Below are 13,358 nucleotides of genomic sequence, written 5' to 3' on the forward strand. Positions count from 1 at the left end.
GGTGGTGTAAGGTCTGAAAAGGATGACATCACTCGCGCAGAGTTTGCCAGCAGTAGCAGGTTGTGCACAGCAGGCTCAGAGGGAATGACAACAGCCCTACCCCGCTCCGAGGAATTCTTTGTCAAAGAATGGCTCCGGCACAACAGGGACCGAATGAGCCAGAGAAACAAGATAGGGGGAGAATGAAGCATTGTTCTGAAAACAAACGAAGAATTTGCTCTCAGGTGTTCGAGCCGCTGCGATGCCAAAGGCAATGACACCGTACTTAGGGAAATCTGCAGCAATAAAGCCTTGGCAAGGGGAAATCTGGCTTGGCTGATGGCCAGTAAAGGAGGTGAACTTCCTTACGGAAAGTCATGTGGCGGAGGATGAGGCAGGATCGAGGGAGGGCTGCAGGGAATCTGAAGTCCCTGTTTGTGCAACAAGGACGGCAAACACTAAAGCCCTTCAGGCAGGAGAATAATGGCACGTCTTTCTGTTTTTTTCTCATCGCTGTGTCTCTAGGTGAGTTGGACAGTCTAGTTAGTTGAAGGGATGCGTTCAGAGTCACTTGAGTGAGGCTCTGGTCACAGATTCCTAGAGAGAAATATTTCCCAGCTGCAGATGGCCGTGGAAGCTGACACATCAGCAAAGCTGGGGGCGGGAAGGGAGGGCTGACATGTAGGGACTGAATCCAAAATGGTGAAACTACAGCATTACCTGCAGAGAGAGGGGAATGTAGAAAAACCTGCCAGGAGAAAGATGCCTTTGTAAAGGACCGGGAGGCTACAGAAACTGCAAACTCAGTGTGAGGCTGATCAGCCAAGGCTAAGATTGCTGCGTACTTTGGAGGACCTCAGCCACTGTCCTAGGCTAGATGTGGATTTTCCTGTGTTCATCGAACATGCCTATGCACCTAAAATGGATAAACTGTATACGAGCCATACCCCCAACACTACATTTACCCAGCCTTGTGTGTGCATTGCCTACCTGATCCATATAGGTGCTGCAGGTGCCTATAGCCACTGACTGGCTCTCCATCCCACAGCACTCAGCTGACCAAACTCAATTTCAGTGCATGTTGTCGTCTTACTTTCTGAAGCTTCGATTCACCCCGGAAAAGGAAGAATTCTTGTTTGACTGTAACAATCTCCAGATGGGATAGAAGAAAAGTCATTTAAAGGATATGCCAGAATTCATAGAAGAAAAGGAGAAGCTTTGGGTAGTTATCCATGATAACCCACTTAACAGACTTCATTCCTTAGCAAAGCCTTTTTATGGCAAAGAGCAGCATTTAGGAAACAACTTGCAGTCCTTACATACATTATCTGTTACTCAGCTCCAAGCCATTAGATAATTATGTTACCTGGAAGAACAGAACGATCCTGCTAACATTTCTTCTTAACAGAGAAAAAAAGTAATGGTTATGAGAAGTGGCATCCACACAAAACCGACAATCCTATTTCTTACCTATGGTGCCATAGGTTCCTGCAGTTCCATCACTGCATAGGAAGCTAGAAGGTGATTCCTGCCTGCTCTATGCATTTCTATTATTTAGGGTGGGGATATCAATCTCAGCTGATGCTCCTGTTGACTTCACTTGCACCCAGTAATGGTATCTGTGCAGAGAGCTTTTAAAATGACCACAGTTCTTGCAAGAAAAACAAAGCAATTTCTTTTTTCCTGACCTCCTCTGGATGTGGATGTGGTCAGCCCCAGGTCCCACCCTAGCGCTGCCTGACACAAAACAATTGCTTTAGTGATGAAGCCCTGGTGAAACTCATGCTGTCTCAAATATGACAGCAAACATCTTAAAGCATGGTTATTTTCATGTCCGTGACATGTCCTTGGACTCCATTGGATGAACTGCTGACAGGGTCAAGGACATGACACCAGCATGAAGGTGGGCTTTTCGAGCTTTTTTACCCCTTTCTTTTTACTATTTTAGTCTCCTAATAGTATCTGAGGTGCAAACCAAAGCTGATGTGATTATCTCAGCTGTCACTGGGATGGAAGTAGCATTGTAAATAGATACCATCCAGACCACATAGCGCTTTAAAGATCCAATTGCAACACTGATGCGCAAACAGTGACAAATAGGAAACCACTAGAGTCTTCCAAACATCAATGCAAAGCTTTCACAGGGACTATCAACATTGTCAGCTATTTCATTCATACCTCTGAGTGCTATGTTAGAGTATGCTGCAAAAGCTCCTTCTTAAAGCTGCATATGCAGCTCTAATACGAAAAGGAAATGGCAGGCAGGAAATAAAGTAATTGAACTGCCACAGTTATGGCAACCCTGACAGTCTATGGCAGCCCTAACAGCTGCTGAATCAATGAGAACTGAAACATATATCTTGGTGATGCAGACTTTCAAAAGGAAGAATGCTACTGAGAAGGCCAGGATTAGAAATTAGAAGGCCAGGATCAGCATTAAAACCTGATTTGAAGATGTAAGCAAAGACTCAGCTTAAAATCATAGAATCACAGAATTATAGAATGGCCTGGGTTGAAAAGGACCACAGTGATCACCCATTTTCAACCCCCCTGCTATGTGCAGGGTCACCAGCCACCAGCCCAGGCTGCCCAGAGCCACATCCAGCCTGGCCTTGAATGCCTCCAGGGATGGGGCATCCACAGCCTCCTTGGGCAACCTGTTCCAGTGCGTCACCACCCTCTGTGTGAAAAACTTCCTCCTAATTTCCAACCTAAACCTCCCCTGTCTCAGTTTAAAACCACTTCACCTTGTCCTATCACTATCTACCCTTGTAAATAGTAATTCCCCCTCCTGTTTATACTCTCCCTTCAAGTACTGGAGGAAATGATCTTCACACAGTAAACACATACTTGACTTCTTATACGACTTAGCTTACACTAAACAGTTTTCCAGCTCTGGTAGTAGCTGCTCTCATCACAGCAGATGTCCTCAGAAATTCTGTGCCAGTGTCCACTGCACTAAGAGCCATCATGTGGAAAGTAATTATTTTTTACAAAATCCACTTACAAAATCTCCAACAACTTAATGAAAACACATATATTTTTGCCCATCCTGTATATATGGGTGACTGGCACCAACAGCACATCACCTGACAGCAAATTATTGCTTGAACAATTAATTCATTTTAAATTTGGAGATATATTTACTGTGAAGTCTACACCGACTCTGCTAGCTGTTCTAATAATGTAACACTATACATCCTGCTAAAGAGTCTGACCCCTTCTTTCCTGTAGCTCCCCTTTAGATACTGAAAGGCTGCTATCTGGTCACCCCACAACCTTCTTTTATCCAGGCTGAACAGCCCCAGCTCTCTCAGCCTGTCCTCACAGGAGAATTGTTCCATTCCTTGGATCATTTTTGTGGCCCTCCTCTGGACATTCTCCAACAGGCCCATGTCTCTCCTGCACTGATGACTCCACATCTGGATGCAGTGCTCCAGGTGAGGCCTCACCAGAACAGAGTAGAGGGGCAGGATCACCTCCCTCACCTTGCTGGCCATGCTGCTTTTGATGCAGCCCAGGAGACGGTTGGCTTTCTGGGCTGTGAGGGCACACTGCTGGCTCATGTCCACCTTGCCATCCACCAGTACTGCCAGGTCTTTCTTGGCAGGGCTGCACTCAATCCTTTTATCCCCCAGTCTGTACTGGTAATGTGGGTCACCTCAACCCAGGTGCAAGACCTTGAATTTGGATTTGTTGAACCTCATGAGGTTCTCCTGGGCACACTGCTCAAAGCCTATCTAGGTCTCTCTGAATGGCTTCCCATCTCTCTGGTGTGTCAACAGCTGCTCATAGCTATTTCTGGCTGTGGTAGAAGCTACTACCTGAAGTTCAGATTCTCCAATGTCCAGTCATTACAGTGGGCTTTTCCTTAACATTTTGCATCAGTTTATTACTTCTAGTACAGTATACTGCCCCTTCCATGGGGCGCTGCAGCCCTGATCAACTTTTCTACACTAGAGCTTTATATACTGCTGGAGTTTTATCCCACAACTGGAGCTGAAACAAGGCGCAGCTTAAGGGAAGCTTAACCTGTGCAATGGCTACAGAGACTGAAAGTGGCATGTCAGTCAGCAGCTTCCAGGGAGAGCTGGTGGGTATGATGCTGAGATGGGGCAGCACCAGGAGCAGCCCTTATACCCAAATTCAGGGAGCTGACTGTTGTGTTCTGTGGTTCCTCTGGTTGATAGAACAAAATACTCTTTTGAGCAAAAAGGCAGAGTCTCAGTTTTTTGGGACACTTACTTGTACTGCTCATTATATCAGACTTATCCATTCTTTTCTAAAGTCATATAGACTTTTGGGCAGGGAATTGTTAATTTCTGAAGGACAAGGTGACACACTACTTCTTCCCGAAAGAAAATGATGTCTCTATATATTTTCTTCTGATTGAAGAATTTGTTTATTTTTAAGCTAACAGTTGCAAGTACTGTAACCATTCTGCTTAGTTCACCATAGCTCTATAAAACCCAATGAAATACACTAGGAAAAAAATATGGAATAAACTCAAGTTTTTAGTTCACTTTAGCTGTATGTAAAGGCTGGCTTGAAAAGCTTGCCTTTCAATAGGCTGAATGTGTTTCCGCTACGAGTTTCCAGGAAACTATTCGGTTACAATTACAAGAAGTTAAAACTGCTGCAGCAGAATTGTTAACTGGAAGTCAGAGTTTCCTTTATCCCATTCCTTTTATGCTTAATCCTAACTGGATATCACATAAGTGGCTGGCTTAAATACCTTATTTCTTTTATTTTTTTGGTACACTGTTTGGCATCTCCTCTCCTCTCCTCTCCTCTCCTCTCCTCTCCTCTCCTCTCCTCTCCTCTCCTCTCCTCTCCTCTCCTCTCCTCTCCTCTCCTCTCCTCTCCTCTCCTCTCCTCTCCTCTCCTCTCCTCTCCTCTCCTCTCCTCTCCTCTCCTCTCCTCTCCTCTCCTCTCCTCTCCTCTCCTCTCCTCTCCTCTCCTCTCCTCTCTTCTCCTTTCTGTAACCTTTAATTATTTGTTCTCTGGCCTGTTTCTTTTACCTTATATTGGGTAATGTACTTATAGCAGCATTCTCTAGCCATCCTTCCTGTTTATGGGATTCTCTCCTTTAAACGTACTATGGATATCCCCCAATTTTAAACTCAGGTTACAAGCAGCTTTTATATTCTTTTCTAGCTATCTAATGAAATGGTCAGTAATCCAAAGAAGAATATAAGCAGGAAAGTCTGTGATAAGACCAATAAAAACAATATCTGCTCTAAGGAACAAAGCTGAAACAGACCTTACAAACCAAAGTAAGAGCAGGAGGCAATGGGTGGATTCACTTGGAAGGAAGACATTGGGATTTTTCCTAAAATAATAATTTAGACAATGAGAAAGTATGACTGCAAATAACTGGAGTAAAATCTGAACAAGGAAATGGAAGCACGATCTGAGAAGGCTCAGTAAATAATGACTGTAGGAATGATCACAAAATCACAGAATCACAGAATTGTAGGGGTTGGAAGGGACCTCTAGAGATCATTGAGTCCAAACCCCTGCCAAAGCAGGCTCCCTACACCACGTCACACAGGTAGGCATCCAGGCGGGTCTTGAATATCTCCAGAGAAGGAGACTCCACCACCTCCCTGGGCAGCCTGTTCCAGTGCTCCGTCACCCTCACCGTAAAGAAGTTCTTCCGCACATTTGTGCAGAACTTCCTATGCTGATACCGCAAGGCAGACAGTATCCCTAACAGATCTGTAATCCACAAACTCCAATGACTCCATTTCTTAAAACTAAGTTGCAAGGATAAAGTGAGAAGGAACATGACTGGAATATGTATTAAAAGATATTCATAACTTTCCAGCAAACACCCTTCTTTATTCCACATGAAAGAAATACAGGCTCTTAGATGCGGAGGTTGCTGCAAATAACTCTACACGGAGCAGGATACCTGTAGTTTGCATGTAGACAAAAACTCAATCATTTTATTGCCTACTTATTTTGTTCACTGATGCAATTAAAGCTAAATTGATCAAAAGTGAGGGTTATTGGGTAACCTTTGGAATAGAGAGGAACAGAATCTAAGAGATCTAAATACTCTGTAGCGTGTAAGAACAGGTCTCAATGCAAATTCCTTTTCTTTCTTTTTGGTAATGTATGTTTTTTGAAACAATATAAATATATACCAGACAGCACGTCAGCAAAGACCTGGGAAATGAAGTCTAAAATTACATTTTTTCCTTTTGTTATGCAAAGGAAGGATGAGCAATGCTCGTGAACTTCCATTTGTCATGGTTCATAGGAAAAACAGGAGACAGACAGTAGGCATCCCGAGCTGCTCTATATCGATTCACATGCAGGGATCCTCCTCCAATGTCACTGTGCTAACAGCTTAGCAAATTCCAACTGCTAAGAAATCCTTGTTTCATCGTAACACTCAATCTGAGAGGTCTCAAGTCATCATACGAATAAAAACACTTTGATTAAGAGGTGTTGCTTTTAGGTAGCATCACACCCAGTTATGAGTGCAGAAACAAAATAGTCCAGGATTGGTTATGAAGCATTTATTTCTTGGAAATAATTTTCCTTTCATTGCTGTATTATGCACAGTAACTTTTGCATTCTGTTTTATGATTTTCTCATTCACGCCACATCCACAAACTCACTCTTGCAGCTGTTCCTCATGTGATTATTTCTAGTTGTTTCATTGTGGTTACCCATATGAATGAGGCTCATTGTTATGGTATACCATCATGGTCAACAAATATGCAAAAATTATAAAGGGACAGGAAACTTTCCAATCCTTCTTATCATTTCTTTTTCATCTCTTTCTGGACATGTATTCTTTTCTTTTTCTTTCCTTTGGTTTTGCATTTCTTTTTAGATTATTCTGCAGCTATTTCAGAATAACTTTAAAAGCTGATGTTTCCGCTGACTGACTTTAAGTCAACCAAAGGATGGCAAGCAGTTTCAATAACTGTCAAAGCTTAAGCCAGTAAAACGTAGCATTTATGCAGCTAATAAAAATGTATTGCGTGGATTACTTTATTGCTAGGTTTTATTTATGACAGTATGACCGCTATGACTATTTTACGTGACAGCCAGATGAATCGGTAAGGAAGAAAGCATAGTTCCAATTAAGAAGTCTATTATTGTGGAGTATACATTTATACTGGAGTAAAAAGCTTCTAAATACAGCACCATAGTGGGCAAGTATGCACTGTTCACAGAATCACAGAATTGTAGGGGTTGGAAGGGTCCTTAGAGATCATCAAGTCCAACCCCCCTGCCAAAGCAGGTTCCCTACACCACGTCACACAGGTAGGCGTCCAGGCAGGTCTTGAATATCTCCAGAGAAGGAGACTCCACCACCTCCCTGGGCAGCCTGTTCCAGTGCTCCGTCAGAGCACAGCTTCAAAGAAGTCTGTTCTCCTTTTGTTGTGAACGGCATATGGTGAGAACCATTTCCTTGTGCCAGCAAAGATCTCTGCTGCATCAGTTATTCTGCCATGGAGATAAGAACTATGAGCTTTCAGATTCGCATACACTGTGAATTATCACTGCTTGAATGTTTCAGCTGAATACAGCTCACATCATATTACTTATTTCTCCTTGCACGCCTTGGAATTGCATATAAACTGGCCTTGAAACAAGGAACATTCATCCAAATTAGAAGTGTATCAAGAAGTTACCTACTCAGCATGAAAGAAATGGAAGCTGTGCCAAATTAAAAGAATGAACAGCCAAGTTTATAATGGAGGATTTGTAGTCATAAAGACTACTCTGAATTAAAGTGTCTACAGGAGACTTTGTCAGGACTTTCATGTCTTAGGTGGGTACCAGCCATCTTTTCACGCTCTTTTTTTTGCTTAAACTGGGTGGTGAGTCACAAATATTTGCACTTCAAAAAACATATTACTGGTTTGTGTAGTAAGGGATGCAGTCCTCTAATAATGAATATCATAAGTGAGCCTTGAAGAATTAAAGTAACCGAATCACTCAGTTCTGCAGTTTCAATTGAATGCTTGACAACATCAAGATTCCTTTCAGCAGAGGAAGAAGAGAGGCAGGTGATGATCTCTTCTTTCTGGTGACAGCAACAGGGCCTGAGAGGACAGCATGGAGCTGGCAGGGGAGGCTCAGGCTGGGGACTAGAAGGTTCTGCACCACTGGGAGATGGGTAGGACTATAATTAAGCAGTTGGAAGTCAGCCAGGGCATGAGAGTTAACACCACCTTACTTCTAAGAAAAAGAGGCTGTACTCATGTGGTGTATCGTTGTAGAGAAAGATTTAGTCACCTATATTAGTCCTTCAGTGCTGCCACTGAACATTAGAAGTATAACTGGAAAAAATGAGCTTGTAGAGTAGCGCCTGGATGGGCAGAATGTTCATTGTGCATTTACTTGATCCTTCCTCAAGTCTCCTTCGGCAGGGTTGCAATAGCCAAGTATGAAACACAAAGCTCCGTTGAAATGGGTGACATCAGTTCACAAAGTAGGTAATGATGCATATCACTTTAGGAACAGTACCATACTGACAACATTTTACTGAGAAACTTCCACCAAATCTTCTTACCCTTTGCCACACAATATACCCACCTTTCCAGGTAAGGCCTAACACTTCTGTTTACAAGCAGCAGAGGCACACGAACACACATTTATGCTCTTTCCTATGAATAAAATCAAAGAAAATATCAAAGATATTCCATGGAAGGGAAGGGAAGGGAAGGGAAGGGAAGGGAAGGGAAGGGAAGGGAAGGGAAGGGAAGGGAAGGGAGACGAGAAGGGAAGGGAAGGGAAGGGAAGGGAAGGGAAGGGAAGGGAAGGGAAGGGAAGGGAAGGGAAGGGAAGGGAAGGGAAGGGAAGGGAAGGGAAGGGAAGGGAAGGGAAGGGAAGGGAAGGGAAGGGAAGGGAAGGGAAGGGAAGGGAAGGGAAGGGAAGGGAAGGGAAGGGAAGGGAAGGGAAGGGAAGGGAAGGGAAGGGAAGGGAAGGGAAGGGAAGGGAAGGGAAGGGAAGGGAAGGGAAGGGAAGGGAAGGGAAGGGAAGGGAAGGGAAGGGAAGGGAAGAGAAGAGAAGAGAAGAGAAGAGAAGAGAAGAGAAGAGAAGAGAAGAGAAGAGAAGAGAAGAGAAGAGAAGAGAAGAGAAGAGAAGAGAAGAGAAGAGAAGAGAAGAGAAGAGAAGAGAAGAGAAGAGAAGAGAAGAGAAGAGAAGAGAAGAGAAGAGAAGAGAAGAGAAGAGAAGAGGAGAGAAGGAAGCCAGAGATATTATGACCCAGTTCTAAGTTATTACCTGTAAAACATCCAGACTGTCTGTATATCTAATGTCTAGTGAGTACTCCCATACCTCCTCTTTTCTTTTAGCACATTCTCTGACTCCATCATTTGTTATGATTTGGTGGCCATTAGCTTGTCAGCTCTTTTCTTTCCCTAATTGAATGGATGTGAACACCAGAAAAGCTATTATGATCATCCAGCTCAACCTCCGTAGCAATTGAAGCCAAGAAATTTCATAAAGTGAACTTTGCTTTGAGTCCGTAATTTGAGGGATGATGATAAGCCCAGGATTTAGAAAAGACATTGCATCTTAATTTAGAATCTGGGAGACAGAGTTTAGAAGGTTCTTAGGGATACTGTACCAAACAATTCTTCTTGAGGCTAAAATAAAAGGATCTTAACACTTATGCTACATTAGTATAATTTCACCTGCCAGTTACTGGTTCTCACTGTCATGTCATCTGACAGATTTACGAGCCTCTTAATATTCAAAATCTTCTTCTCCTGCAAATCCCAGTACATTATGAGAAAGCTTTTGTAAGCTGAGCAGACGCTTATTCAGCCTCTCACTGCGAGACAGATTTTCATGGCTTTTACAATTTGTCACTTATTTGTATTGAAATGTGGTGCCAGTAGATCTGAAATAGTTTGAGGAATGCCACGTTTGACAGTGTTACTACTACTTCATAATATTTCTCTGAGTCTGTAGCCAAGTTTTGCGCATTAAACTTTTTGAGCGGATCAAAGTTCTCTGTGGATCAGGAAAACCATCTCCCTCCTACCAAAGCTGCGCAATCTATATAGAATCACAGAATTATCAAGGTTGGAAAAGACCTAGAAGATCATCTAGTCCAACCATTACCAATACTTCCCAGCTAAATCATATTCATCAACACAACATCCAAACGTTTCTTGAACACTCCCATGGTCAGTGATCAAGAAACGTTTGGATATAGGAAATATGTAAATATATAGGAAATATATAAATAATTGTGATTCAGTTGTGTCATGTTATATTCAAGCCATCATAAGTTCAGTAGATGACTCATCTTTTATTTGATTTTTGACAGAATTGGGGCTTATCCGATTGATTTGACAGTAACATACTTTATTTTGGAAAGAAAGAGCTCATCTATTATTAATATAACATCCAAGGTGCGTTTATTTGCGGGGGTTGGAAATCTAAGCCATAGACTGAGGCAGAAAATAACTGATGATCCTAAGCGAGCTCATCCCCGTTACCTCAGGTAAACCTTGCCACAGCTGCTCACCCCCGAGCAGCTTAAACACTGACTCATACACACAACAGCTCGGCAGTACGGTGTGCACCGTCGCTCCGTTAACCCGACGGAGCCCCATCCACACACACGAATCCATCTCGCTGCGTCTCGATCCTGACGGGACCTTCCCGCTCCCGCCCACAGGGGCGGGACCCGCTCACAAGGGCGGCGACTTCCGCCTCCCGCCAGCCCCGCCCCTCACCTCGGCCTCGGCTCCGCGCTGAGCCAATGAGTGTGCCCCGGTGGCGCAGTGGTAGGAACGCCGCGTTACAACACCGGAGGCTCTGGGTTCGAATCCCCCCTGTGGCGCAAGTGGTAGAAGTGCCGCTCTGCTACACAGGAGGCTCGAATCCCGGGGGTTGGACTCGATGATCTCTAAGGTCCCTTCCAACCCGCACCAGACTATGAGACTATGAGATTCTCGGCGGGCAGGTAACCGGCCGCCCAATCGCAAAGCCGCCCCGGGTACAGGTGGAGGCGGGGCCCGGTCGCTCCGCTCCAATCGGCTTCGGCCTTGGCGTTGCCCCATCGCCCCCGCCCTGCGGGCTGGGAGGTGGGAGCGCGGCCGTGCCGGGGGGCGGGGCTACCTGACAGCAGCGGCGACACCCCCCGGCGGGGCTGCGCGCCCCGACCGCAGCACGCGGGGCCGGACGGGCCGGCGGTGTTAGCACCAAGCAGCCATGGCACTGGCGGCTCCGGAGACTCGCAAGTTCACACGGGCGCTGAGTAAGCCCGGCACGGCGGCCGAGCTGCGGCAGAGCGTCTCGGAGGTGGTGCGCGGATCCGTCCTGGTGGTGAGCGCAGCGCGGGGCTGCGGGAGGGGGGAGACGCTACGCGGCCTCGCGTGGCCGCCGGGAAAGAGGCGGGCGGCGGCCCCGGGGCGGGGATGGGGCCTCGGGTCACTGCGGGGCGGGGGGGGGCATCCTCGGCCGGGCGCTGCCTTCCTGCCGCTTCCTCCCCGGGAGCCCCGCCCGGTAACCTGCCGCCCCGCCGCTCCTTCCCGTTGTAATTCTGTGCCTTTTGTTTGGTGGGGGACAGAGCCGCGTCCTAGATACGCACGGAGGCCTCCTACCGTCCTCCACCTGCGGGACGGCTGCAGCTCGCAACTCGCCTTGTTCCGAGCGCTCTGTCAGCCAGGGAAATGGTGTAAAAGTCATTCTTTCCGTCCTAACGCCGCGTTGCAATTAGGGCACTGGAACAGGCTGCCCAGGGAGGTGGTGGAGTCTCCTTCCCTGGAGATATTTAAGACCCGCCTGGACGCCTACCTGTGTGACATGGTGTAGGGAGCCTGCTTTGGCAGGGGGGTTGGACTCGATGATCTCTAGAGGTCCCTTCCATTCCCTACAGTTCTGTGATTCTGTGATTCACTTTGTTGTTGTTGTGTTTGGTGCCTCGCCTCGTGCGGAAGGATGGATGAGCGGCGGCAGGAATAGAGCTTGTGTGTGCAGGGCGTCCCTCCTGCCTGCACCGTGCTCGCTGCTTCACGGTTTGCTGCATTAATTGAAGCTGAAGTGCTGAATGTACTTGTCACAGCTCCGCTTGGCACAGCGTACATACATACACAGTGTATGGCTTCTTCTGGCCTGGCTGCATTCAGGTGGTGACGTTTGAGGTGGCCTTGTAAGGTGGGTCAGAGCTTCTCATAGGGCTCTTCTTCACGGTATGCGTTTGTGCTCAGTGTGGTTATCTGTTATCTCCCAAGGGAATGTTTCAGTAAGCTCTTAACCCTGTGTAAGTACAGAGGGTTCGGTGTTGGGATTCCCGATGCTGGAAGCTGTTCTGCCTTGTTTGCTGTCAGTCTTGTAATGCCAGTTGTGCTCTTCTCTGTGCTGCTTGTCAGAACATACAGCTTCTCCTCTCACGTGCACAATCTATGTCAGGACCGAATGCTGCAGCTGTAATTTAAAGGCACACTTTATGAAAATGATGGCTCTGAAATTAAATTACTCTTTATATAACCGTGGTTTGAGGACTACATAACACAAGTACTAATAGGAACAGTTCAGTGTCTGCCTGAGTGACAGCTTTCCACAAGGCAGCAGCATGCAGAGCGTCTATTTGACATTAACATTTATCCAGGGATCAACTCTTTCCTGGAGAGATAGGAATTAGGGAGGGAGTATGAAGGGGATTCAGGTATGGAAGTAAAGTTGCTTTTGGAATAACCAGCAACCTTTCCTGCCTTCCCTCCCCCAACAAAGCAGCCCTTCTGCCCACATCCTTTGGATGTTAAGTGGAGTAGTGGCTCAGTCTTACTTTGTAGGTCTTTTCTTCACACACACAGAATCACACAGGGGTTGGAAGGGACCTCAAGGATCATGTAGTTCCAACCCCCCTGCCCAGCAGGGCCACCAAACATACACATTTACTAGATCAGGTTGCCCAGGGCCCTGTCCAACCTGATCTTGAACCTGGTCTTTCCTTGCTGTTTTTGAAAGCGAAACTGATGACTTACCAATCAGGACAGCTTTGTGATCTGTTTCTGTTAGCTTGGCAAGCAAAGCAACATCCCTGTCTCTCTCAGCCTTGTGCTGAATCTCACCCTCTTGTGCCAGCAGTGTTGCCCCTTACTCCTCCTTATGGTTTATTACTGAACTACTCTGTCCTCCTCACATGATGCTGAAGTCCTGTAATATAAGTCTAGTGCTCCCAAATGTTCCTTTAGGAGTTCACTTTTGAGTTTGCTGTAACTTTTTATAGGGCGTTGTAGAGTTTAGAATAAAACTGTGCTTCTTTTTCTTTGAAATGGTGTTTAGGATAGCACTGTTCTATGCTTCAAAAGTATTAAAAATAAGAAATATTTACTCCTCTAAGTTGACTGGCTTCTGGGCTGACAGAGTTCCTGGGTTTTATTACCAGA

At 45.7% G+C, this 13,358-nt stretch overlaps 1 protein-coding gene across 6 annotated transcripts in view; it reads left to right on the forward strand.

The window, feature by feature from the left end:
• Nucleotides 1-13,358, forward strand: part of DOCK9 (dedicator of cytokinesis 9) — a 129,334-nt gene that overhangs the window by 13,619 nt on the left and 102,357 nt on the right. For 5 of the 6 annotated variants that reach the window (XM_015851517.2, XM_085535758.1, XM_032442024.2 and 2 more), the window contains exon 1: nt 11,078-11,292. The exons of the other annotated variant lie outside the window; for it this stretch is intronic. In XM_015851517.2, coding sequence (XP_015707003.2) covers nt 11,179-11,292 — 114 coding nt within the window. In that variant the 5' untranslated portion in view covers nt 11,078-11,178. Of the gene's footprint in view, nt 1-11,077; nt 11,293-13,358 lie in introns of those variants that run through there. 6 annotated transcript variants of the gene reach the window in all.

The sequence above is a fragment of the Coturnix japonica genome, chromosome 1 (assembly GCF_054131305.1).
Source record: "Coturnix japonica strain WE chromosome 1, WE-NBRP24, whole genome shotgun sequence".
Lineage (NCBI taxonomy): Eukaryota > Metazoa > Chordata > Aves > Galliformes > Phasianidae > Coturnix > Coturnix japonica.